General features: G+C 43.9%; 1 protein-coding gene across 1 annotated transcript; it reads left to right on the top strand.

The window, feature by feature from the left end:
* Positions 1–1527: 1527 nt before the first annotated feature.
* LOC143441679 (uncharacterized) lies at positions 1528–20483 on the top strand. The gene is made up of 9 exons (XM_076930753.1): positions 1528–1654; positions 4783–4943; positions 5054–5231; positions 6416–6531; positions 6857–6957; positions 9053–9182; positions 12615–12752; positions 14152–14391; positions 18662–20483. The coding sequence occupies exons 1-8, from the start codon at positions 1636–1638 to the stop codon at positions 14383–14385; spliced, it is 1077 nt and encodes a 358-aa protein (XP_076786868.1). The 5' UTR covers positions 1528–1635; the 3' UTR covers positions 14386–14391; positions 18662–20483.
* The last annotated feature ends 5541 nt before the right edge of the window (positions 20484–26024 follow it).

Consider the following 26024-nt stretch of genomic DNA (forward strand, 5'->3'; position numbering starts at 1 on the left):
CTGCCAGGGGCCTGGTTTTCCCCTTCGTTGCCTTGTTACTCAGCTAAACCACAGCGTCCAGTGAGCACCTGCTGTACTGTGAGCACCGTGTAGTAAGAATCCTACATCTCATGTGTTAGAGAATCAGCTGGGCTCATTACAAAGTGCCTGGTTGCCTTGCCCAGCCCATTCGACTCTGGAAGATATCTGTGGGCAGAGGAATAGAAGGGCTTGCTTGATTCCAAGATTAATAAATCGTTGCTTTAAACACACATCTCAGTTCTACCCACTCACCTTAGGCCTGAGTGATGAGCACTGCATCGGGGCTGCCCAGGGCCAGGCTTGGGGTTGTATCTGTACCTCAGCGCTGACCCACTTGCATCCCTCAGACAGATCAGCCAGTCACTACCCCATGTACCAGAGGCAGCACCTGCTTAACAGCAACTCCCACTGGGACTTCGGCGCCTTCAGAAGACTTGGCCATTTAGTCCAAGAGACAAATCTCAGCCTCTCACGGTAACATACTTGAGCTGCCTGGGAACTGGGAATGGGGTGGTGGCTGGGGGGAGGTTGTTGCTGATCTTCCTGACGGAAAGCCAGGACAGAAAGAGCCTAGACTGGAGGTGGAGGGGTCCATTCAGAGTAGAGTTAGGCAGGATTAGGTGGTACCCATGTAGGCAGAGCCTCTTGACAGAGTGGAGCATTGTGGGTACTTTAGCTAGACCAGACTGTCTTAATGTACTGAGAGTCCCTGCCATAGCCAACGATGCCGCACTTGGCCTGGGTTGAGTGGCCTATCAAGCCCAGCTCCCACATTCTGTCTCTCCCCAGGTTCGCTCATCAGTTCCTAGATCCAGGCACCTATGTGTTTCAAGACAACGGACAGCCGGAGAATATCGCAGTGGTACTGGTGAAGGAGGAAGGGGCAGCTTGTGGTGCTGGCCTGTCCCCTGTGCAGCCCTCTTCTCCATATCAGCTTGGCAGACTAGGGGTCCTCAGGCACAGGGCATTGACCCTAGGCCCAGACTGGGCAGCGATCACAGGTACCAATTCAGACATGGTAGCTGGGACCTTTCAGCAGGGCCACAGTGTGAGCCAGCAGCCCTTCTGAGATTCTGGTTACAACCCTGTGGGTGACAAGGAAAGCTTGGCCTTTAGTGAGGGTGTCAGTTGTACACAATGACATTCAAATATCCTCCATTTGGAGTGGTCTTTCTCACCCTCCCTTCCTGCACCAATGAACCCATTGGTCCTGAGAGCAGCACTTGGGAAACAGAGCCATGATAGGAGTCAGATTCGAAGAGGTCCCACAAGAACTTTGATTGTGGCGTTCTCACCATCTTTCCTGCCTGTCCCCATCACCCACAATCTCAGCTCTCTAGGTTGGATCTTGAGACCAGGAGAAACCTAGCTCAGCCCATTGTTAGAAGATACTGCCCAATCCCTGCTGAGGCTGGTCAGGGAATGATGTCTGATGACCTAAAACAAAGTCTTTCCCTTTCTAACTCTCAGGGGTGCTACTGGCTGCTGGCTTGGTAACAGCTCTGCTCACTGGCCTTGGCCTTCTTCTGAAACCTGCCATGCCTGAGGCACGGCCCACACAGGCTTGGGGATCTCAGTGGAGAAGCGTGGGGCGACCTAATACTCCTGCTGCGTATGTGTCCCTCAGGGACAAGTAAGTCACTTCTCTATGCACCTGCTCTAGACTGGTCTCATGTAGGGGCTGCTGTAAGTACCACGTGTCCCTCCTAAGAGCCAAGCACTGCTAAACTTTGCCCTGGTCATGTAGACCCTGGACAGAGTGACCCAGTGACCCGAGGGGCTTCCAGCAAGTGTGTGTCTGCATGCTGAGGCCAGATCTTTTTTCCAGCCTTCTGTCCTATGAAGACCTTGGTCCTCAGGGCTCAGGGAAAGAAGCTGATTCTAGGGAGAAGGATGTGACTCGGGGTGCAGGTACCTACAAGTGTGCATTAAGTTCCCTCCTTTCTGCCTCATCCCCACACCTTTGCCAGGCATACCCTCTGGTACAGTGACTCATATGTCTTCTGTACCAATGGGCCATAAGAGACTTCATTCATCCAGCTGAGCCCCTCCTTGATACTAACAAACGAGTGTTTCTGGGTGTTTTCTCCATTTTACAGATAGAAAGACTGAGGCCAAGAAATATGAGTCTTCAGAGGTCCTCAGCAAGTGTGGTGTGCAGAAAGGGTGGCCCTGGGTTTGAGGCAAGACTCTCCAATTGTTAGTTACTGTGCTAGTCAGTTCTTCTATAGCCAAGGACAATTCTTTAACTGCCCTAGCTCAGCTCAGAGCTGGGAAGAAGTTTCCTCTTAGACTTCTCCTCCTGGACCATTTTCATCCATCCCAGCTCTTGGCACCCACTGTGAGTGGTGATGCTGAGCAGAAGGGCACCAGAAGAGACTTCTGGGAGGAGACCTCTCCTCTGTTTTGAGTTTCAGCTCCCTCATATCTTTGACAAAGCACTCTTCTTGGTAGAAGCCATCCTTATGGGCTTGGGGTGTTTTCTTGTGGTTTCCATTTATTTTTCCCCGATGACTGAAGACAGTGAGCATTGATCCACACACTTCCTGGCTATTTGTAAGATCTTGAATGAAAGTCTAGGTGAGTCCTTTGCTCATTTTGAATTGGGGTATTCATTATTTAGGTTTAGGACCTCTCTGTATATTCTGGATATTAAATCTATCATCACATGCATGATTTAAAAATATCTTCTGCAATTCAAAGTTGCCTTTGTAATGCTTATAGTGTCTTTCTTTTCTCACTTAAGAGATATTGGCAAGTACTAGGAGACACACAGAGATAGTTGAGAAATAGACATCACACCCAGACTATCTGGGAAAACAGAACACACTCACACAAGACTGTGTTGGGTAGTACTGTATGTGTTTCTTTTAGGTGCTGGGTATTAAACACAGTCTTTTGTGCCAGCTGAATTTGTGTTCTGTCACTAACATGAGCTCCAGCCATCAGCATCTTTGAGATATAATTTATTTAGGTTAAATGAAGTCTGTACTGCATTTTCCCTTATTATTTTCTCTATTTTTGATATTAAATTAAGGACAAATCCAATTTATGAAGGCTTTGCACTGTTCCTCACCCCTTAAGTGTTTTATTGTTTTAGATTCTATATTTAGATTTTTGGTCCAGTTTGCTTTACTTCTGAAAGTGGAACTAGGTAAGAACACAGATCTGTCCCTTGACATGTGAACATCCAATTTTTTTCCAGAATCATTTAATTAAAAAGAGCGCCCACGGTTTTGGAACCTTTGCTGAAATCATTTGACCAAAGACGTAACGGTTTCTTCCTGGAATCTTGCTCTCCTTACTGGTTATGTATCTCCTGGATTTTCTATTTCTTCACAAGTCAGTTTTGGTAGTTTTTCTCACTTTAGTTATGCGATTTCTTGGCTTGGAATTTTCATAGTACTATTATATTCTTTTTGTTTTGTGAAGAATTTAGTGATTCTGCTCCCATTTCGTGTCTGTGTTTGGGAATCTCTTTGGAATAGATACCATTCTTTGTTATTCTGCCTCTCTTCATTCAGTGCCATGGGAAGGCGGCCTCCAACCTGCCATCTACCTCTTAAAGTGTGTAGAAAAGCGAAGAATAAAATCTTTATTTCAATCAAAGTTACAACAGCATAAGCTTTTAGCTCAATAATTTTTAATTTATTAGTCTCCCAAGTGAGATCCAAAGGTAACTGGAGAGATTTCCCCATACTTTGAAGATTATCCAGTTCACACAATCTGAGATTTTTTAAGTATAAAGTCATGAACAGTTCTTACAGTAAATATCAGCTTCTACAACTGTTTATTTGCTAACTATTATTAAGGTCTTTATTTCCATAGCTTTAAGTGACTTTCTAGCTTCAAGCTACTGTTCAGCATCCTTTCATGTCACCCTGTGGGACTCCTGTGAGCATTTCTACATGGCAGGTGACGTGGTAGCAGACTCTCTCTGCTTCTCATTCTCTGGGATTCCATCACTTTGCTCTCACTTTTGAAGATCAGTGCTTCTGGATACAGATTCCTGATGCTCCCAGTTTTTCTTCAGTGCTTTACACATTGCAGCTGGAAACGGGCCTTTGTCATCCCGTTTTCCCTCTTGTAGAACTGAATAGATGGAGAAAACTGGGCCAGAGTGCGATAGAAAGCTATGATGGGACTTCTGAGAGTCCAGTGGAGCCCAAGGCTGGGTAGGCAGTGATATTGATAGAGTCACCCCATTTTTTCCCTTTCTGAAGTTGGCCAGGCTCATATTCCTTGACAAATAACCACACGCTGAACTCAGTGCTTGGTGCTATGAGGGCACCCATGGCAAGGGTGCTGGAGAAGGCCAGCTAGACATGAGTCCAAAGATCATTGGAGTCAAAGGGATGAGCACCAAACACTATAGCTGTGGGAACACTGACAGTGGTGTGGGTGCAAGTGGAGGGAAGGGCTGAGCGTGAAGCATCTGATGCGGCTTGAGAGGAAAGCACGTGTCTTCCTCAGGAAGGCTGAGCCAGATGTGCTGCGATCAAGGTCCTTTAAAGTCACAGCCACACAGAGGTTCTCACTGGCCAGTTACTGCCCATAAAGCTCTCAATCCCCTCCCCATAAAGCCACACCCTCCTTCTCCAATGTTGCCTGGGATGGAAAGTAGCTGGCTTTCTCCTGCAGGTGTGCTTCCCTTTCTTCTGCCTATAAAGTCCCTAGGGAGGGACTAGCTATACCTCCCCAGCCAGGCCTTTACTGCTTCCTGCTCATCCACAAGTCTCACTCCAAGATCTCCCCCTACAGGGAAGCCACCCCAGGCCCTGACACTGGAGGACTTCAGCATCCGTACACTCTATGACAAACTGGAGGACCAGAGTCTTCACATAGCAGCTCAACTAAGCAGGCACAGGAAGGATGCAATGGCCTTCTATGAGGCTGCCAGCCAGCAACTCCAGGGACTCCAGGTCAGCCCCTCACATGGGTAACCACTCAGAAAGCAACCACTACTTTGTTGACAGCCTGAAACCATTGGGGACCTTACTACTAAGAGGTGACACGGCTCTGATTCTTCCAGGACTTTCTGCAGGGCCTCAGCCAGCCAGAACTTCCATCTCTGGTCATGGACAAACAGCCTGATCCCCCTGGGCTTAAAACGCAGGTGGAATCAGTTACTGGGGAGAAGGATGAACCACAGGAAGTAAGAGCCAGTCACACTGCAGCATCTCAGACAGAATCCTGGCAGCTTGTTCCAGGTGAGAGGCAGGTGTGATTGGGAAAGGTCAGCAGTACAGGCTGAGTATGCATCTCCACTTAGTCATCTCATGTGGTACTCAGCACCCAATCACAACAATCAATACCTGGCCCATCATAGTCTGAGGGTATGACCTACAGAGGGATCCAGATAGCAGGGACACTGTTAGGTACTACAAGCAACTTGAGGGCCTCCGGCTCTGATGTTGGCAGACTGGCCTTGGGGAAGGATTTATAAATTGGATCAGACATCCATTGGAAACTCTTCTCAATCCCATCTAACACCCATACAGGGATTTGAGGCTTCTGTGACCTTCCTTCTACACCAATTCTTTCCCTTGGACTTCTGGTCAGTATTCTCCTGTCTTATCATCTCTGGCCAATGATTTCGAGGAGGAGCAAGAAAGCCCATTATTTCTGAAGCTGTAAGGCTGTGTTCAGATGCTCCCTTTTCCTATCCCCCGACCTGGGGTACTTATTGACAGGATGCATTTGGAGGCTAGACGAAGCCTATTTCCATCCCAGGTCATTATGTACTATGAGGCAGAGAGTTGAAGATTTTCCTTGGTAAGGGACTGTGCCCCTCCCCCAATCAACAGGATATGAAATTCCATCAAACAGGAAAAAAAATCAATTAATCTATGCTCAGGCAATGATTGCTCTATAGCCCAGGAAACCCACTCAGGATGGAATGTCATGCTCTCCCTTTTAAGCCCCAGGAGGCTATACAGGATATAGTGCCATCAAGTGTGTGTGTGTGGGGTGGGGGGCAGAGGGAGATGTGTCTGTAGGATTGGATGGTGAGCATGGCTGGAGTTAGGAAAAAAACTGTGGAGAGATGGATATGAGAGGTCAGCAGATCTGTGAATGTTATATTCATAAACACAACCAAGAAATGATTGGACACACAGGCAAGAGATCATGTGTACATTCATGCACAGGGTACCTCCATAGGTGATCAAGGCTCTATCCAAAGCATCTCACATAGTAAAGTGTCCATCTCATCAAGAGAAGGATGGAGTTGGTTGTATCACAAAAGGAAAAGAGGATGAGAAGGACAGGGGCATGTGTTTAGCCCCACACAAGGCTAGGAAGCCAGGAACAGGGAAATTGGGTATCATGTGGTGTATCTGTGCTGGGCTGAGGTGTCTACAATGAGGCTCCTCTGTTTGGTCTTCTTCCCCAGGCTATACTCCAAGCATCTCTCCCTTGGGCTTCCAGCCAGAGCTTAACAGAGCCATCACTGCCCTGGCATCTGCACTTTCTCAGGCACGTGAGCCACCAGTTGGGGCCAGCAGGACGGTGAGAGTCTACCAGAGGCAACTGAATACACGTGTATTATCAGGACAGCTTACCTGTCACCCTTGTCTTTGTCCTCTGGAGCTAAACGAGACCCATGGGCCTATGGTGCATGCATGTATCTGTGTGTGAGCAAAGCAGATCGCCATGGAGCTAAGCGGAATTCACTGACCCATCATGCATGCAAATGTCCATAACCAATATACACAAACAACCACAACTTAACATACTCCCTGGGACCTTGCTTTCCCATGTGGCCATGAACTCAAGTTTGAAACCCTAGGCTCTGTTTTTTCTTCTAGACTACAACACTATCTGTTTTTCCTAGGCTTCTAGTCACTGGGATGAGCGGCCTCACTCCATCAATCAAAAGGACTCACCCATGATGGGACAGCCTCCAGTCCATGACCAGGAACCCCAGAGCATAAGGTGGGTGCACGACTGGCCTGCTGGTCCATGAGAGGTGCTTCTAAGGACAACATTTACATCTCTGACTGGCAACATCCCTTTTTTTCACAACACAATTTGATTTAAAGCCTTAAGATGTTCAAATCTAACTACAAGATTTGGAGGTTCTTTATACTCACTGAGTCCATCCATGTTTGTTATGAAAAACTCCAGACTTCATGTTTTGGCCTAATTCTTCCTCTCACTAGCATATATTGAATTCTTCCATGGGGATCTCTTACTATCCTTCTCCAAGTCCCACCCAGGGGCTGCAATGAGCTCATTTGCTTATGTAGACTATTTATGTTTATTATATTGGTTTGTTTGTATGTTGTGTGTAGGGGAGAGAATGTGGAACATGCATAGAGGTCAGAGATCAACTTGTAGGAGACAGTTCTCTCCTTCCATCATTTGGATTCCAGGGTCTGAAGCCAGATTGTTGGACCTAGTAGCTCGTACCATTCCCATTGAACCATCTCACTGACCTGATCGATCTGTGTGTAGTCTGTTTCCCTTTATATGCTTTTAATGGTGGCAAGTGGTGATGACTACGGGCTGCTTACATTTCATGGTGATGAAATGAATGCTTTTTATGCTATCCAGTTTGATCCTCATAATAACCATAAGAAGTAGATACTGCTGCTTGCTTAACTGTGAAAGTGAGGACACTGAGTCTCATAGAGGTTTAGTAGCATGGAGTGTGAGCATATGAGTCTCAAGCCTTGGGCATACTGATGGATGGCCCTCTGTCCCCTCCAGTCTTCTACAGAAGCCATAGTCAGCTTTCCTTTCAGAAGCACCCACTATGGGGTTTTCTTAGCGAAGGTGTCTAGAGGGTGAACAAATAACTGATGTCTCCTGCAGGCAGGGGGTGAGTCTAGATTCTCCTTCTAATATGCTAGTTCTCAACCTGTGGGTCATGATCCCTTTGGGAGTCACCTAAGACCATCAGAAAACAGATACTTAGGTATTATAACAGTAGCAAAATAACAGTTATGAAGTAGCCACAAAAATAATTTTATGGTTGGGGTCACTACTGCATTTGGAAGTGTGTTAAAGGGTCACAGCATTAGGAAGGTTTAGAGCCATTGCTCTAATATCATGGAACCTAGTCCTTGAGCATCTAGAACTCCAGCAATAAGGGCCATTTAGTGATAAATGAAAGAAAGGTTAAGAGTCTGTAGATCTGGACTCCAGGATGGGTGCTGCCCCAACTGTTGTGCACACAGAGCAAACGCTTTCTACAGCCAGTTAGTTGTCTTAGAGACAAATAGGATAATCTCATGCATAAGTCCTTGCCCTTATCCTCAGTGCAGGATGCCATGAGATGTGGTGACACATGCCTGTAATAACAACATATTGGAGGGTCATAAAGGAGGATCAACGTAATTGTGGGGCTAGCCTGAGGTGAATAGGAAGACCCTATCTCAAAATAAGAAAAAGAAAAGAAATATTAAATATGAAGAAGTCAGAAAGAACAGGCTTGGCAGCACAAAAATGATAAGACAGGGAATAGATATGCAAAAGAGAGAGTTCTAATTTAGAGATGTCTGTAAGTTCAGCAAAAGGTTAAGGCCAATGGCATCACCTGGGACGGGCATTTACAGGAAAGTGAATCTGAAATGGCCATGAAGGGTGGAACGAACGTGTTCCTTGACAAAGACATAAGATGAGAAAGCTGAGATGTGACTCATGGCTGACCTTCCAAAAGGACCAAGATTTTCTACCTAGCCCCTACTTCCTCTCATTTCAGTGCCCAGAAACAGATCTAGAATCTATGGGAAGTGAAACACTGCTAAAAGCTGATTTCAGTAGGGATCAACTAGCATGTTCTACATGGAAACTTGAGACAATATAGGGGGATGGAGCACAAATAAAGAGAGGGCAGGGTGTGTGACCATGTGACCGCAAAGCCACTGTTCCCCTCCAAAGCCTGAAAGGGTTCATAGAGCATACCCAGCTCAGTCAGCCCCCGGACAGTGAACAATGGCTCTTCTTTCATCCAATTCACTCTTATGTGGACGGTCCTACTGCACATGGAGCCTAAATGGGACCTTTTTTTTTCTCTCATCCACAGGCCCCAGCAGGCCCTAGAACCTTTCCAGCCCCCACAGGAAGACACTAAAGGAAGGGACATTCAGACCCCAACTCAGGAGAAGTGGATCTTTGGGGCCAGATTCAGACACAGGCCTGATGTTGACTTGCAGGTAGGAACATCCTTAGAACTCGTGCCAATTTCTTCACTGACCTTTTTACACCCAGTGTTCTGTGTGTCCCTCTGGCCTCTCCGTCAATCCTGCTCATTTCCTAGTCACTATACAAGCCTGTCTGACTATACCTTACATCGTATCCTCCAATTCCAACCACAGGATGAAAACATTTTGTGGCTAGTAATATTTATCTACTGATCTATTAATGGACACCTAGGATGATGCCATCATCTTTGGCTACAATGAATAATATTAACAAATACAAGAGTGTAGATATGTTTTCAACAGACTGGTTTTAGTGCCTTAGGATTAATGCCCAGAAATGTGATTTCTGGGTCATATGGTGGATTCATTCTAGAGAAAAGTGCTTTGTTTTCTTTCTGAGGAGCCTCCAGTGTATTTTCCACAATAATCAATTCACGTTTCCACCACCTATGTATAAGACTTCTCTGTGTCCTTGCCAGCAATGTGATTTTTGTCACTTGATGACAGCCATTCTTCCTGGAGTGAGCCATGTTCTTGTACTTCCTTGACAATTTGTGACACCTACTATTACTTTCACTTCCCTGTTTGAACGAATTACTGAGTTTGGGTTGTGTTTGTGTTATTTGTTTGTTGCTGTATTGGGTTCCTCATATACCTGAGATAATAAGTTTTGGTCAGACGAATAATTCTCAGTTACCTCCTCCTGTGCTTCAGATCCATCCTCATTCTGTGGATTCGCTCCTTTGATAGAAAGAAGCATGCCTGCTGCTTTGCTGAGTTGCTTTTATTGCCAGTGCTTTGGGACACAGATCCAAAAGCCATAGCCATTCACAGCCCTAAAGCATTCCCCACCCCTGCCCTTGTGTCTCCTTTATTGCATTCATTATTCATTGCTTCAGATATTATATTTTGGTTTTTGGTTTACTTTGAATTTCCTTTTCATGATAAAGACAAGGAACTCACTTTATTTCTTTTGCAGTGGATAAATCCTTTTCCTTTCACTGATACTTATTCTTGTTGCCTTTGTCAAAACTAAGGTGCCATGTAATCCAGGCTGCCAACTTCCAAGTAGCCTGTGGTGCCCATGAACCCTGATCTACCTGTCCTTCCCTCCCAAGTGCTGGGATTGATTACAGGTGTGCACCACCTGTAATCAATGGTTTGATGGTTTATTACTTTTTAATTATTATTTTGCATGTATGGGTATTTTGCTTGCATATATGTATATGTGCCTGAGTGTCTGTAGAGGTCAGGAGAGCATATTAGATCCTTTGGAAGTAGAATTCACAAGTCAGGTGATTGTGAGTTGCTACATGAGGGTTAGAAATGGAACCTGGGTCCTCTGAAAGATTTACAAGTACTTGTACCACTAAACTAATTTTACAGTCCTGTGTTGTATGTTTTAAAATAAGATGTGATAATGCCTCTGGTTTGTTTGTTTACTTGCTTGTTTTCTTAAAAATCTCTAGATTACTTTGACTGTTCAGGGTCTCTGTTTTCACTCTATTCAAATTTTGTGGTTATTATTTTTATGTGTGTATTTGTGGGAATAACATCATTAGTGTTTTGACAAAAACATACACTGAGTCAGTGCATTACTTTGAAAAGTATAAACAGTTTATCAATGTTAATTCTTCTAATCCATGAACATGGGATCTCTCTCTGTCTCTGTATTCTCCACCCCGTGTGTGTGTGTGTGTGTGTGTGTGTGTGTGTGTGCGTATGTTTGACTGTAAGTGCACATGTGCCACGGAACACAAGTGGAAGCCAGAAGACCGAAGTTACAGAGGCTGTAAGCCACCACACGGATACTGGGAATCGAAGTCATTCGTCTGTTTTGAAACCTCATCTCATTTTGTGGTCGAGGCTGGCCTTGAATGCATGTCAATACTCTTGCTTTGGGCTCCTGAGTTCTGGGATCACAGGCATAAGCTGTTATACCTGGCTTAAATTCTTATCTAGTATGCACTCCACAAGATACTCAGCCAAAATTCAGCACTGTAATCAGCTCTATTAGGGAGTGTGAAACATTATTTTTCAAGTGAGCATACTGCCACCCCCAGTGTGGGCTCTATAACGGAGGACTGTGCAGCAGTAGTTCTTGATGATCCCTCAGTGCCTGGGGGACCTCTCTTCCACGGTCCCTAACCATGTCTTTCCCTAGCATCTTCTTCCACATTTCCAATGAAATCCCATGCTGCCAAATTTTAACTAGTTCCCACAGCAACCTAAAATCTGTTCAGACACCATTTATCACATAGAACCTCTTTCTTTGTGTGTCTGTCTTTCTTGATAGGCAACAAACTCATAGAAGCTCACACATAGAATGTCAAAACATTATCTTAATGCTTGGTGGGTGTGCAGTAAGTGTTTATTTTAAAAAAATTTTAAAAGGTTTATTTTTATTTCATGTATATGGGTGTTTCCTTGCATGTATGTCTGTGAACCATGTGCATATTTTGTGTCCATAGAATTTAGAAGAGAGTGTCAGATTACTTGTAACTGGTTTATGGATAGTTGTAAGCCACCGCGTGGGTGCTGTGAACTAAACCTATGTCCTCTGAAAGAGCAACAAGTGTTCTTAACTGCTGAGCCAATCTCTCCAGGCCTCCAATAAGTATTACTTTATCTATGAGCGCATGAATAAAGAATAATGTATAGATGCACAGGAAGAGTTGGGGGTATATGGGTGGGTAGATGGGAAAATATATTGAGTTTGAGAAGTTGAGTAGATGGGCAAATGAGTAGATGGATGTGTGGATGACCGAGAGAGAGGAATGCTAGATAGATATGTAAGGGGATAAACGTATGAAGGGTGGGTGAGTGGATGATGATTTGAGTAAATCAGCAGGGAGATCGGTAGATGGATGAATGGATGAATAGACAGCTAGCTGAATACATTCTCAATACCATCTTATATCTCTGGCCTTTGTAGAATGCTGTTCCCTTTGCTTATATTCTCTTTCCCCCCACACTCCTCCCAGGTAACTCCTGTCCAGTTTTTAAAATTCAGTTGGGAATTCCTCTCTCTGATTTCACTTCCAGGTTAGGTGTCTTTTCTGCTTCTGCAGCCTAGCACCTCCCTTTACAGTAGTCTTTCCTGTAGGTCTGGGCTGATTCATGAGGCTCTGAGCTCCCTGAGAGCATCCCACATGAGTGGTGCTTTGTAGCTCAGTGGGACACATTTTAATGAAGTAATAATGGAAGTAAAAGTGATGAGGAGCTGGCTGAAGATGAGGCTCGGTGATGGAGAGCCTTCCTAAAGAGCCGTCAGCATCAAATACAGGCCCCTGCTGCTCGCAGTGGCACAAATCTATCGCCCGGTCTACAGGAGTAAACAAGGAAGGGGCTGTTGAATTCAAACGTCCAAGGCCAGTCTTGGAAAGATATCAAGGCTGAGCCCTAGAAGAAAGAAAGGAAACAAACAATGGTTTTTGATTTTAGAAAAAGACATGGCAAGTGGAAGAGGCGCTGGATGAACTGAACGAGGAGTTCTATTGGCTCAGTGCTCAAGCCTTGGAGCTCCAGAAAGAGGATGGCAAACTGGACCAACTCCTCCGAGGGGAAGAGAACACTTCTATGGTAAGCCCAGCCAGTGAACACCTCAGCTCCTTCAATGTCCACAGTGAGGAGCTTATAATACCAGAGCTCCTTGCACAGAGATGGGTTATGACCAGAACATCCAGTAGCCATAGCTGTAGACTGCATTTTGTTTGGCACATGAAAGGCTGAGTGAGGAAGACTGAAGGTTGAGGATACAAACAGGAAAGCCTCCGCACTAAAGTTGGGGTGTAGTTTTCTAAGGACATTCATAGCTAGAACAATTGTAGAAATACAGAAGAGATTAATAGGAAAGCTGTTGTACCAGGTTCGGTGGTTGGTGCTATAACCTCAGTACCTGGGCTATAGAGGCAGAAAATCAATGCGACTCAACATGTGAAGGCACTTGTTGAAACTGGTGACCTTGGAGAATGTGATTCCTGGAACCCAGATGGTGGAAAGAAAGAGCTGACTCCTATAGTTGTCCTTCGATCTCCATCACGTACAATAATAACACACACGTGCACGCACACACACATACAGAGACACATACAGATAGAGTCACAGACAGACACGTACATACAGAGACAACAGACAGACAGACAGACAGACACACACACACACACACACAATGAGAGAGAGAGAAGAGAGAGAGAGAAGTTTGGAGGCCAGCCTCAGTTACATAGCAAGTACCAGGTGTAAGCTATGAAACTCTGCCTTAAAAGATTATTGTAGTTGTTGCCTAGTTGGCAGAGCAAGGTAGAGTTTTTCTACCTTGACTGGGGTCTCTAGAGATCAAGACATAAGAAAAGCTACAGGAGAACAAGATGAGGGGTGTATCTGGTCAGGCAGTGAGTCTGTACAGAGTGTGAGACTCTATTGATGCTGGCAGCTGAACTGTGGGCTTCATGCTGAGCCAAGGGTCAGCATGGTTTCTCTCCAAGTTCCCCTTCCTCTGCTGCAGGGGACAGTTGTGAAGCTAGTTCTACCTGTAGGGAATGGGGTGCAGGATGCTGCCCTGATCCTCAGGATCAGGGAATGACAGCAGATAAATGACTCAGTGAGGACATAGGAACAGAGAAACTTCAGTCTTATGAAATACTAATTAAAAATATTGTTAGAAGTGAGGAAAGAACAAACAGGTTGAGGCAAAGGGCCACAATACAGATGAGGTTTAACTGTTTAATATAATTAATTCAAATGATTTATATATGTAGATTGTCTAGTGATTTAATTGGCTGTTATCTGGCTCATTCATGGCAAAGCTGGGCACACTGTTTCCATTCTGTGATTTTGGTCCCTAAAGGAATCTTGATACATTCCTGAGGGTGGGGGACATTGGTATTCACAGAGCATCAGTGTGACAAGGAGCAATGGGAAGTAAGGAATGGGAAGTAATGGAGGTCACCTTTCCTTGTTCTATATCTGTCTGGTCCTAAAGAGCGCCCAGGCACTGATGCTGGAAGTGCAAAGGATCCACGTGGCTCAGAGGATTGAGGATTTGGAGTGGGAGCTGTCCCTGCTCCTCCAGACTTCTACCAGCAGCTCAAGAGCAGAAGGGAGCCAACCCAGTCATAGTGACAGCCAGCATGTTCCCGAGTCACCAAGGATGCAAAGATGGCCACCTGTAGGATGTTCCTTCTATACCAAGGACACAACCACATCACCATGTTAGAATGGAGTAAGTACCTGACATCTGTGCTGGTTTAGGGGTGCTTTTGGGGATCACCCTGATTTCTGTCAGAAGATGACTTCAGAATGTGCTAAGTTTTGGTCTTTTGGGGTAAGGGATGATTAAATTACCTACAACGAACAAAACGATGAATGCTCCCAGCATCCTTTCTCTAAAGTAACATTCATTGTGTTCTCTGTTCTGTAGTCTGTGTTCATGCTGTCTACAGGTTGCTTAGATACCAGCCCCAGGGTAAGAAGTGCTGTGTGTAGGGCCCTGGAGTGTAAGTACAAGACACATTCCACTCTTCTTCTTACCTTTCTACTGAGTTTCTAACACCTCGATACACTTCTTGGAAGCCCAAGCTGCTACTTCCCATTCTGGCTAGAGATGGTGGTCTGAATGGCAGAGAGGTAGTTGGTAACCAAAAGTTGAGCCATATTGAGGGCCTCCAATGCCAGAGACTCCTGAGGACAGGCAGAGTGATTGCCACACTGTACTCTTAACGCTCTACCTCCTGGAACATGATCCTTGGTACCTTCTCTGTTTTTTGAGAAGATCCCTCATGGGCAGGGCTTCCTCCATTGTCCCGTCCTAGAGAGAGCCATAGCACCTAGAACAGTATGGTTCTCAACCTTCCTAATGCTGCAACCCTTTAATACAGTTCCACATTTTTTGATAATTCCCCAATCATAAAATTATTTTTGTTGCTACTTCAAGATTGTAATTTACTACTGTTATGAATCGTAATGTAAATATCTGATATGTAGGATATCTGATATAGGACCCCCGTGAAAGGGTTATTCAACTTCCAGAGGGGTTGTGAATGATGGTTTGAGAACCACTGCCATAGAACTGCAGGAGAAGCATGTACCACAATGCCCTCCTCTGTCTCCACGTGTATGGGATTCTCACATTGCTTATGCCATGCCATGTAGACCTTCCTTCTGGAGGAGATTCTCAAAGCAGAGTATCTTTTCTATCCTTGGGGAATTGTACACAAACACACATATAAATGCACACAGATATTCATACACAATTATATACTGTCTCTCATAGGGCTAAAGAGACAAACACAAACATATTCACAAATTCACATGGTCACACAGAAACTTACACTCAAGTGATCCATAGAGTCTGTTTGAATGCAAGTGACATAGGGTACCACCACTAGACAGATTGGACCATTAGCTATTCAGTAGCACTGTGCTCTGTAGACATTCAAGAGCCACAGTGACCAGCAATCACTTATAAGAGGCAGGTTTATATTTCAGCAATATGACAGCAAAGCCCATGTTCTGACAGATGCGTAACCCCTAGCAATGCATGTAATGCTTAGGTTTGGAAGCCCTAGATTAGGATGCCACAACTGTTTAGCCTCTCTCTATGGCCTCATGAGAAATAGCTTTGCAATGGCTGGAGCATGTGTGAAACGACTATATCAAGAGATAGGGAGCCAGCAAGTCAGAGATGAGATTTACACTGTTTATAGCAGCATGCACTTTTGGGGACTGACTAAAATCCCTTGAGAACAACGTTCGTATCTCCTGAGGGAGAGAATCATTTGATCTAATCACCTTGCACTTGAAAGCTCTACTCCTCAAAACCCCCACACACTAGAGACCAAGCTTCCAGCACATGAACCTTAGGGTTCATGTATAAAACCATAACAAGGGTCAAGTACTTGTCTTTGTATTCCAGGAAGCAGGGGAAGAGGTTCAAATCCAGCTCCATCTCTTAACTGACTCATGACCTCAGCCAAGTTAATCAACCTTCTACAGCTTCTCTCTCTCACCTCTAAAAGTGCACAGTGGCAAAGATTGCCTCCAAGGCTGGTGGGAAGGGCTTTGTGGGTACGCAAAGCTTGCAGAACTATCCTAGCATGCAAATAAATTTAGGCTGCTATTACTATTTTATTTGGTTTATATTAAAAATCCATTCAAGGAGCATTTTTATTGGGAACCTACTATCTACAAGACACTATTCCAGCACCAAGCCTGCCCTCTCTAAGATCACAAGCTAACATGAAAGTGGATTGTGCTGAGTGTCACCTCAAATTCTAGATCGTTCCTCCTCAGCCTCCTAAGTGTTTAGATTTTAGATATAAGACACATGTCTGGGTGGATGTCAATTTTAATTACATGAAAAAGTGGTGGAGTCCTAAGGCAGAATCCAAAGGGCAACTGAGAAACCTCTGTTGAACAACTGATAGTCAAACTGGATTAGAACCCCAAGGCCAAACACAAAAGTTTCCAAGCAGAAGAAACTATGTGAGCCAGTGGCCAGGGCTCCCAACGTGGAACACTTCGGAATGGTGGCTTGCTGTAGTAAGCGTTTGGGAGCAGGAAGGTCAATGAGAGAATGAAGTACATAAGGACCCATGTTGAGCAAGCTAACAACACACAAAGCACTGGGTCCCTGTGCATGGGGGAGATAGAATATGAGGACACAGAGAAGTACACAGGCAGCCTGTCTAGAGTCGAGGGAAGTGCTGTGAATCTAGGATTTCACTAGAGTTATGAAAGAGAGAGCAAAGGAAGAGGCTAGATGTGGAATAGGTTATAAAGTCAGATTCCCCAGCATGTGAAAACAAATTAACTAAGAAGACAGATGGATTGGGGAAAGGTAAAGGATGACTGTGCCTTTGAGCCTGGGCCACTAGGGAAAAGACAACCAACAAAAGCTACTGGGAGAACCGACAGGCTGGTGACACTGGTGCTAAGGTTACCTTGCGTGTATCCCATCCCATCCAGTGGGAAGGCTGGATCTACCTACAGCTCAGCAGAGAGGATGTGCAGAGTGAACGGTCAGCCCTATTTGAGTGAGGGTAAGATCTACGGTGAAAGGAGACCTGAGGAACTCGGAGTGAATTGGATTCAGAGCCCAGACTAAGGGGTCAGGACTAGGAGAAAGAAGGTCCCATCAGATCAAAGCACAAAGGCTGATTAGAGAAGCATGGTGGTCTGAATGAAAATGGGCCCCTGTAGAATCACAGGAAGAGACATCCTTGGAGGTGTGGCCTTGTAGGAATAGGTGTGGCCCTGATGGAGGAAGTATGGCACTTGGGGCGGGTATTGAGTTTGAAGTTTCAGAAACTCAAGCTAGGCCTAGTGGCTGTCTCTTCCTGCAGCCTGCAGATCCAGCTGTAGAACCCTTATCTCCTTTTCCAGCACCGTGTCTGCCTGCAGGTCTCCATACTTTTCACCATGACACTAATGGACTAAACCTCTGAAACAGTAAGCCAGCCCCAATTAATTATTTTCTTTATATAAGATCCCGTGGTCATGGTCTCTTAACGGCAATAAAACACTAAGACAGGAAAACACAAAGATTTGGAGGAAAGTTGTGAGGCGCGAATCTCACATCTTCTTAGTAAAGTCACTTTCAAGGGGTTTCCTGAAAGTGAAGAAGCCAGACCCGGAATGCATGCCTTCAGGAACTCAAAGACTGTCATGACATCATGACTGTCCCTGGCCTGCCCCTTTCAGAGCAATGTGCTCCCTCCCCATGTTCCAGGTCTCCGTATTTAAGGCTACAATGACTCAGAACTTGACTGCATTTTTCAGTTTCAAAGTTCCTGACCTTAAAAATAGCTCTGGAGAAGAAGATTGGACAAACTACAATGATAGGTTTCCACACCCAAAGGATCAAGGAATTCTCGTTCACAAACTCATTGGCTTGCTTTTCTTCTAAGCCAAGTAATACCTGCTAGACTCAGGATCAATTGTGGCTTAGATAATGGAGCCAATAAAGTCCTTGCCCTGGGATCATAAGCTGGCAAGAGAGACAATCCCAGATCAATCATGCTTTCAGTGAGATAGTCATGGATCAAAGACAACTCCTGTGTGATCATCACTGCCTAGTATCCCCTCCTATGATAATTATCACTCATTAAATAAGTCCTCCAAGGAGACGGTCACTGATCAAATATCTCCCCTGAGAGGATCATTTATCAAATAATATCTCACATGGGGAGTTGCAATTGTGCTTATGGCTTTGGAACTGAGACCTAAGGCCTGAGTGAGGTAGGTCCAAGGCCTATGGAGAGTGTCAGGACCAAGCCCTATGAAGAGGAATGTATTCCCAAACTATAGAAAGATCACATACTGGAGAGCTGGGGTTGGCTCCTTCTAGCAGTGGGGACCCAGAAGAGGTTTGTGGATTGCTAACTAATGTGGTCAGATTTGTGTTTCTGCTTTGCTATCTTAGTATCTCATTCTGTCAAGTAGATAAGCACAGGTGGGAAGGAATAACAGCTTCAATCTGTTTGATTTCACAGCCACAGAAACCAGAAGCGGAACTCATTGATTTACCATCCATATCGTTTTCTCTCTTCTCTCACTGAAAAGCAACTTTATAGTTTGTGTCTGTATGTTAACTGTTACATCCTCAGGACCCAAAGATACCACGTGTGGTGGTTTGAATGAAAATGACCCTCATGGGCTCACAGAGAGTGGCACTAGTAGAAAGTGTGGCCTTGGTGGAGTAGGTGTATCTTGTTGGAGGAAGTGCATCACTAGTGACTTTGCCGTCTCAGAAGCTCAAGCCAGGCCCAGTGGCTCACTTGGTCTTCCTGCTGCCTGCTGATCCAGATATAGCACTCTCAGCTACTTCTCCAGCAACATGTCTACCTGGATGCTGCCATGCTTCCCACCATGATAATGGACTAAACCTCTGAACTAGAAGCCGTCTCTCCCATTGCAAGAAGGATTTAAATTTCACTGCAGCAGAAGTACACTGGATCTTATAAACGCCACTGTGCTGGTTTAGTTACCTGTGCATGTGTTTTCCAAAGATGCTGCTGTGTCCTGCTTCAGTCACTGATGCTATGCTGAGCTCTCCCATTCCATTCCTATTCAGTCATTGTCTTGGTACGATGCTACAGCAATAGTCATGTGCTCTGCTTTCTTGTCTATCACTCACCACTTCCGTTACAGTGCATCTCTGTAAAGTGCACCGACGTGACAAAGGTCTTGTTGCTGTACATGCCCTACCATCTTCATCATGTTCTTGACAAACCCATTTTACCTAGGAACAAAGGCGCTGCTATTCTGATGTAAGCAACTTCAGAGCTATATGAATAAACCTATATGTTTCCTTGTAAAATGAGATTTAGATTTTGTTGAAATACAAGTGCATTGGTTTTTGAAAATACGCCATCGTTAGGTGTTTTAGTCATTTGCCATTGTGTATTGTTTCAGTCATAGAGGCTTATGCTGTGCTCTCCCATTCAATTTGAATTCAATCAGTGTCCCAGTGCAGTGCTATGATAATAATCTCATGTCTCTGCTTTCTTGTAAATCAATAGCCACTTCTGCTATAGTACATCTCTCTGAGGTGCATTAGTATAACAGTTCTTGCTGTGGTATAAGTATTACCATTTTCACCGTGTTCTTAAACTCAATTTTACCAGGGAGGTATGTATTAGTGTTCTGGTGCAAGTAACTTTAGAACGGTATGATAGAGCCATCAGGTCTGATGTAAATAGGATTGATTTCTCTGCAATAGAAGTTCATGGGTGTTTGCAAATATGGTATTGTGGGATGTTTTAGTCACGTATACATGTGTTTTCTAAAGATGCCACTGCGAACTGCTTCACAGTAAGATGTTTATTGTGAGCTTTCCTGTTGCATTTTTGTTCAATGTCCTGGGGCAATACTACATTAATAAACATATGTGCTCTGCTTGCTTGTAAATCAGTCACCACTTCTATTACATACAACCCTGTGTATAACAGAATTCTTGCTGTTGTAAAAGTACTTCTGTTTTCATTGTGTTTTTAATAAACCTGCTTTATCTAGGAACATACATGCTGCTGTTCTGTGAAAGCAACTTCAGACTTGTATGTGTAACGCTGTCTGCTTTATGGTAAAGCAGACAGGTACAAGTTTGTTGGTTTTTGCAGATATGCCATTGTGGAGTGTTTTAGTCACAAGTGTTTGGGTTTTCCAAAGACTCCATTGTGTACTGCTTCCATGTCTTGCTTGGTTCAGTGACTCAGTGATCCCATGTGCTCTGCTTTCTTGTATATCAACACTTCTGCTCCAGTACACCTTTGTGAAGGGAATGGGTATAATAAAAGTCTTGCTGCTATAAAAGTACCACTCTTCCTACTGTGTTCTTAATGGAGCATCTTTACACAGGAACATACACATTGCTGCTGTGATGCAGGTCACTTCAGAGTCGTAGGAGTAAAACTGTCTGCTTCAATGTAAAAAATGATTCAGATTTTCTGCATTAGAAGTACATTGATTTTTGGGAAATATGCTATGATGTGCTGCTTTAGTCATGTGTGAATGCATTTTCCAAAGGTTCCACTGTGTCGTGCTTCAGTGACTGATGTGTGCGCCGTGCCGTGCCGTGCCGTGCCGTGCCGTGCCGTGCCGTGCCGTGCCGTGCCGTGCCGTGCCGTGCTCTCCTCCACTGTTCTTGTTCAGCTAGTGTCCTGGTGCAGTGCTACAATAGTTAGCTCATGTGCTCTGCTTTTTGTTTTTTTCTTAAAAAATAATAACCACTTTAGTTACAGGGTATCTCTGTGAATGCCATTGCTATAACAAAGTTTTTGCTATTGTAAAATTACTACCATGTTTTCTATGTTCTTTAAAAAAGCTTCTTAATATTATCTTTTGATCATTTAAAGCAATATTTAAATTGAAATGTATTTTGATCGATCAAGTCTTCCACTCCCTTAAGTTTTTCCGTATTCTCTCCCTTTCCTTACTCACCCTACTTTATAGTCTTTAAAAAAAAAAAAAAAAAAAAAAGCAAAATCCAATACAACACTCCTACAAAAACAAGAAGATAAAGCCCCACTCAAAATGAAACAAAACACAACAACCTATCAAATTGTACCCAAATAAAGGACACAAGACACTGTGGATTCCATTTTATATTGGTCAACTACTTCTGAACACTGGAGTGGTTGATATACCCAGTGTCACTCCATTGGAGATAACTCCTTTTGCCAGAGGTATAAATAACAGTTTAGTTGTTAACTTTCACTACAGTTTCTAGGTATTCACTCACTCATTTATTCACTTAAAATATAACAAAATATAAGAAAAATAAAATAATTATATCACATCAAAGTTGGACAAGACAAACCAAGAGAAGGTTAAAAAACAAAAACAAAAAACCTCATGAGAATAGGGACAAGAACCAGAGCACCTGTTCTCTTCTTCACATACTTTGCACGCTCGCTCAGGAATCCTCTAAAACACTAAATTGGAAGCCATAATATGAGTGCATCGGAGTGCATCGGACCTGGTGCAGACCTGTGCATGCCCCATACATGGTGCTCCAGCACATTTGGATAACAGATTTCTGGCTGTAGTAAAAGTACAACCATGTTAACTATTCTCAACAATCCTAGTCCACTTAGAAACGTAAACACTCATGTTCTGAAGCAAGCAACTTCAGAGTTGTATGAGTAAACCTGTCTGCTTCCTTGTAGACTGGAATTAGATTTCAGTGCCATAGATGCACATTGGCATTTGCATATACAGTATTGTGTGATGCATTCTCTTAAGATGCCACTGTGTATTCCTTCAGCTCTCATGCTTATTCTGAGCTCCTCTATTCCATCCTCGTTCAACCAGGAACCCAGTGCAGTGCTAAAACAGTATCTCACATACTCTACTTTCTTGGAATTCATTCACCACATCTGTTACAGTACATCTCTTTGATGGGCATTTGTATGACAAAGTTCTTCCTGCTGTAAAAGTACTATATTCTTAACACTCCTGGTCCGCTTAGGAACGTATTTGCTGCTGTCATTTGCAAGCAACTTCAGAGTTGTATGTGTTAACTCCTATGTTTTGTTGTAAAGGGAGTTTAGAATTTGCTGTGGCATGTGTAGCTTGGTTTTTTGCAACTATGCCTTTGTGCAGCCTTTTGGTCACATTTGTGTGTGTTTTCCAAATGTGCCACTGTGTAGTGTTTTAGTTACAGTGGTGTGTGCCACACTCTCCTATTCCACTGACACTCAATCAGCATCTTGTTGCATTGCCAAAATAATAATCTCCTGTGCTCTGCCTTTTGTAAATCAATTGCCACTCCAGTACATCTTGGTGAGGTGCATTGGTGCAACCAAGTTCTTGATGTTGCAGAAGAGCTACCATTCCCACTGTGTTCTTAACAGTCTGGGGCCACATAGGAACATACTTACTGCTGTTCTCATGCAAGCGACTTCAGAGTTCTTCTAGGAAGCTTGTACTGCCTTTTCGTAAATGGAATTTAAATTTGTTGCAGTAGTAGCACATTGGTTTTGCAAATATGCGTGGTGTTTTAGTCACACATGACTTTTTTGCAAAGATGTCATTTATTAGCTCATGAATTACAGATGTACATGCAGTGTTTTCTTATTCCATTAGCAATGCACTTCTACTGGGGCAACATCTACATTTTATTTACTCTGAAGCAGATGGGTGTATTCTGGAATTCTGAAGTTGTCCGTAGCAGAGCAGCAGTGTTTATGTTCCTATGTGCACCAGAATTGTGAAGAAAACAGTAAAAACGGCATTATATTTACAAGTACCAATGCACCACTCTAATTCCGTATCGTGACAGAAGACATGATTGGTTCCTGGAAATGAGCCATTACAGTAGTGCACCTGGACACTGGCTGAATTGAATGGAATAGGACAGCACAGCATTTGCATCTGTAGCTGAAGCAGCATACAGTGGCATCTCTGGAAAACACACGCACCTCTGACTAAGATGCTGCGTGACGATGTGTTTGCAAAACCTAATGTACTCCTGCTACAGTGAAACCCAATTTTTGTTTACAGTGAAGATGGCCAGGGTACTCATATAACACTGAAGTGACTTGCATTGGAACAACAGTATTAGGTTCCCATGGAGACCAGGATCATCAAGAAAACAGGAAAAAAGTAGTACTTTCACAGCAGTGAGAACTTGGTTATGCCAATGTAACTCGCAGAGATAGACTGTGTGACAAGTGGTGACTGATTATAATAAGGCAGAGAACATGAGATTATTTATGTAGCATTGCACTTGGGCAGCGATTGAAAAAGAGTGGAATGGCAGAGCACAGCATATGAACCTATCACCAAGCAGTACACAGTCACATCCTTGGAAAATATGTGACATGTGACTAAGACACTGCACAGTCTAATTTCTGATCACAAGGACATGGACATAGTTCTCATATGGTGGTGTACGTGTTAAAAATAGTGAATTGTAACAATTCTGTAGAAGACATAGTTGATTTCCTGGAAAGAGGAGAACATGAGATCACTTTGTAGCATTGCACCACGACACTGGTTGAACATGAATAGAATACGAGAGCGTGCCATCCACATATACAACAGAAACTCCACACTGTGTCATTTTTGGAAAACACACACACACACACACACACACACATGTGACTGAAACAATACTGCATCATAGTGTGTTTTCTGAAATGGCTTGCATGAAAACAGTAGCAAATTTGTTCGTACGTGTTGTGGGATTGGTAAGAACACTGGGAAAACAGCAGTATTCTTATGACAGCAGGAGCTCTGCTCCACCATGTCCCTCACAGAGATGTACGGTAACGGAAATGGTGATTGATTGACAGAAACGTAAAGCACGTGGGATTCATACTGTAGCTCAGCACCAGAAACCGATTGAGAAAGAACAGAATTGAAGAGCAGAGCACAGAGGGGCAACTTTGGATAACACACCCGCAGGTGACTAAAGCACCGAGCAATGGCGCATTTGTAAAACCAGATGCAGGGACATCTAAGTCCCATTCACAAGGAAGCAGATGGGTTTGCTTGTACAGCTCTGAGGTTGCTTGCATTAAGTCATTAGCATGTGTGTTTCTTCGTTGTTCAGGATGGTGAAGAATACAGTAAAAATGGTCATATTAGACAAGGAGGAAGGTTATGATAGCAATGCACCAACACAACTCTCTACTGTAACAGAGCTGGAGATTGATATGCTGGAAGGAGGAGCACACAGGGTTGTCATTGTAATAGTGTAGCTGGACACTGTTCGAACTTGGCGTGACTAGGAGAACACAGCAGACACATTGGCCACTGGAGCACTACATGAAGGCGTCTTTCCAAATACACAAACATGTGCCTAAAATACTGCACGATGTTGTGTGCACAAGACGGAGGGTACTACTACTAACCGTTTACAGAGAAAACAGACAGGCCCACTCGTACACTTCTGAAGTTGCCTGTGGTCACGCAGCAGCACAAATGTTCCTAAGTGAACCAGGATTGATATGCATACAGTACAAATGGGAGTGTGATAAAAATGGCAGGAACTTCGTAAGGTCAATCCAACACACACAGTTGTAATATAGCAGAAACGGTGACAGATTCGTTGGAAGAACATGGGATTTTTCTTCTAGTAGTAGGTACAGCTGGACATGAAAAGAAGAGGAGAAAATGGCAGATACATCTAAACCTCAAGCTTATTCACAATAACATCTTCACATACACACACACACACACACACACACACACACACACACACACGCAGGCATACACACACAGACCATACAGACTCACACAGAGACACACACACATGGACACACACACAGACACACACACACACACACAGACACACACACACACACACAGGCCTAAAGCAATGCACGATGACATATTTGCAAAATCGATGTAGTAGAATAGTGTGTTCTGTGTGCATTTATAGCAAAGCAGACAGGTTCATCCTCACAACTCCGACGTTGCCTGCGTCAGAACAGCAGCACATTTATAATGGTAGCACCAGGATTGATTAGCACACAGCTTAAATGGCAGTGAGATTACGAGGGCAAGAACTTTGTAATACCAATGCAACAACACACAGAATCACAGTCTGCCAGATGTGGCAATGTGCACTTAGAACAAAGAGAAATAGTTTATTTCTCCAGCTCTGGTGTTTCCTGTATTGGAACAGCAGCACCATCCCTAACAGTACGGGGATAGATTAGCACACAATGCAGATGCTCGTAAGATTACATTGTCGATAACTTTGTAATACCTATGCAATGTAGCAGATGTACTGACAGAGTGGTGATCGGTTTGCTGGAAAGGAGAACACATGAGCTTTTCGTTATGTCAATGTACCTGGACATTGCTTGAACTTAAAAGGGACAGGAAAACACCATGTACACATCTGTGACTCACGCAGTACACAATGGGCTCTTGGAAAACACATGCTCCTATGCATGAAACACTGTACAATGGTGTGTTTGCAAATACCCAATGTGCTACTACTATAGCATAATCTAATGTGTGTTTACAACAAAATAGGCAGGTTTGCTACTGTAGAGCTGAAATTACCTGCATTGGGACACCAGCACATATGTTTCCAAGAGTACCAGGATTGATGAACACAGAGTGCAGATGGCAGGATTATTACTACATTGATTTGATATTACTTTGTAATACCAAAGTAAGACACACAGATGTACTGTATCAAAGTAACAGAGATTCGGGAAAGCAGAGTGCATGAGATATTTATTATAGCAGTGCATCTGGGCACCCAATGAACATGAAAGAAGTAAGAAAGCACAACGTTCTTAACTATAACTCATACTCTACACAATTTGGGTTAAACAAACCCAAATGCATAAAACTCTACACAATGGTGCATTTGCAAAATCCAATGTCCTATTA

This window comes from Arvicanthis niloticus, chromosome 3, assembly GCF_011762505.2.
Source record: "Arvicanthis niloticus isolate mArvNil1 chromosome 3, mArvNil1.pat.X, whole genome shotgun sequence".
In the NCBI taxonomy this organism is placed as follows: domain Eukaryota; kingdom Metazoa; phylum Chordata; class Mammalia; order Rodentia; family Muridae; genus Arvicanthis; species Arvicanthis niloticus.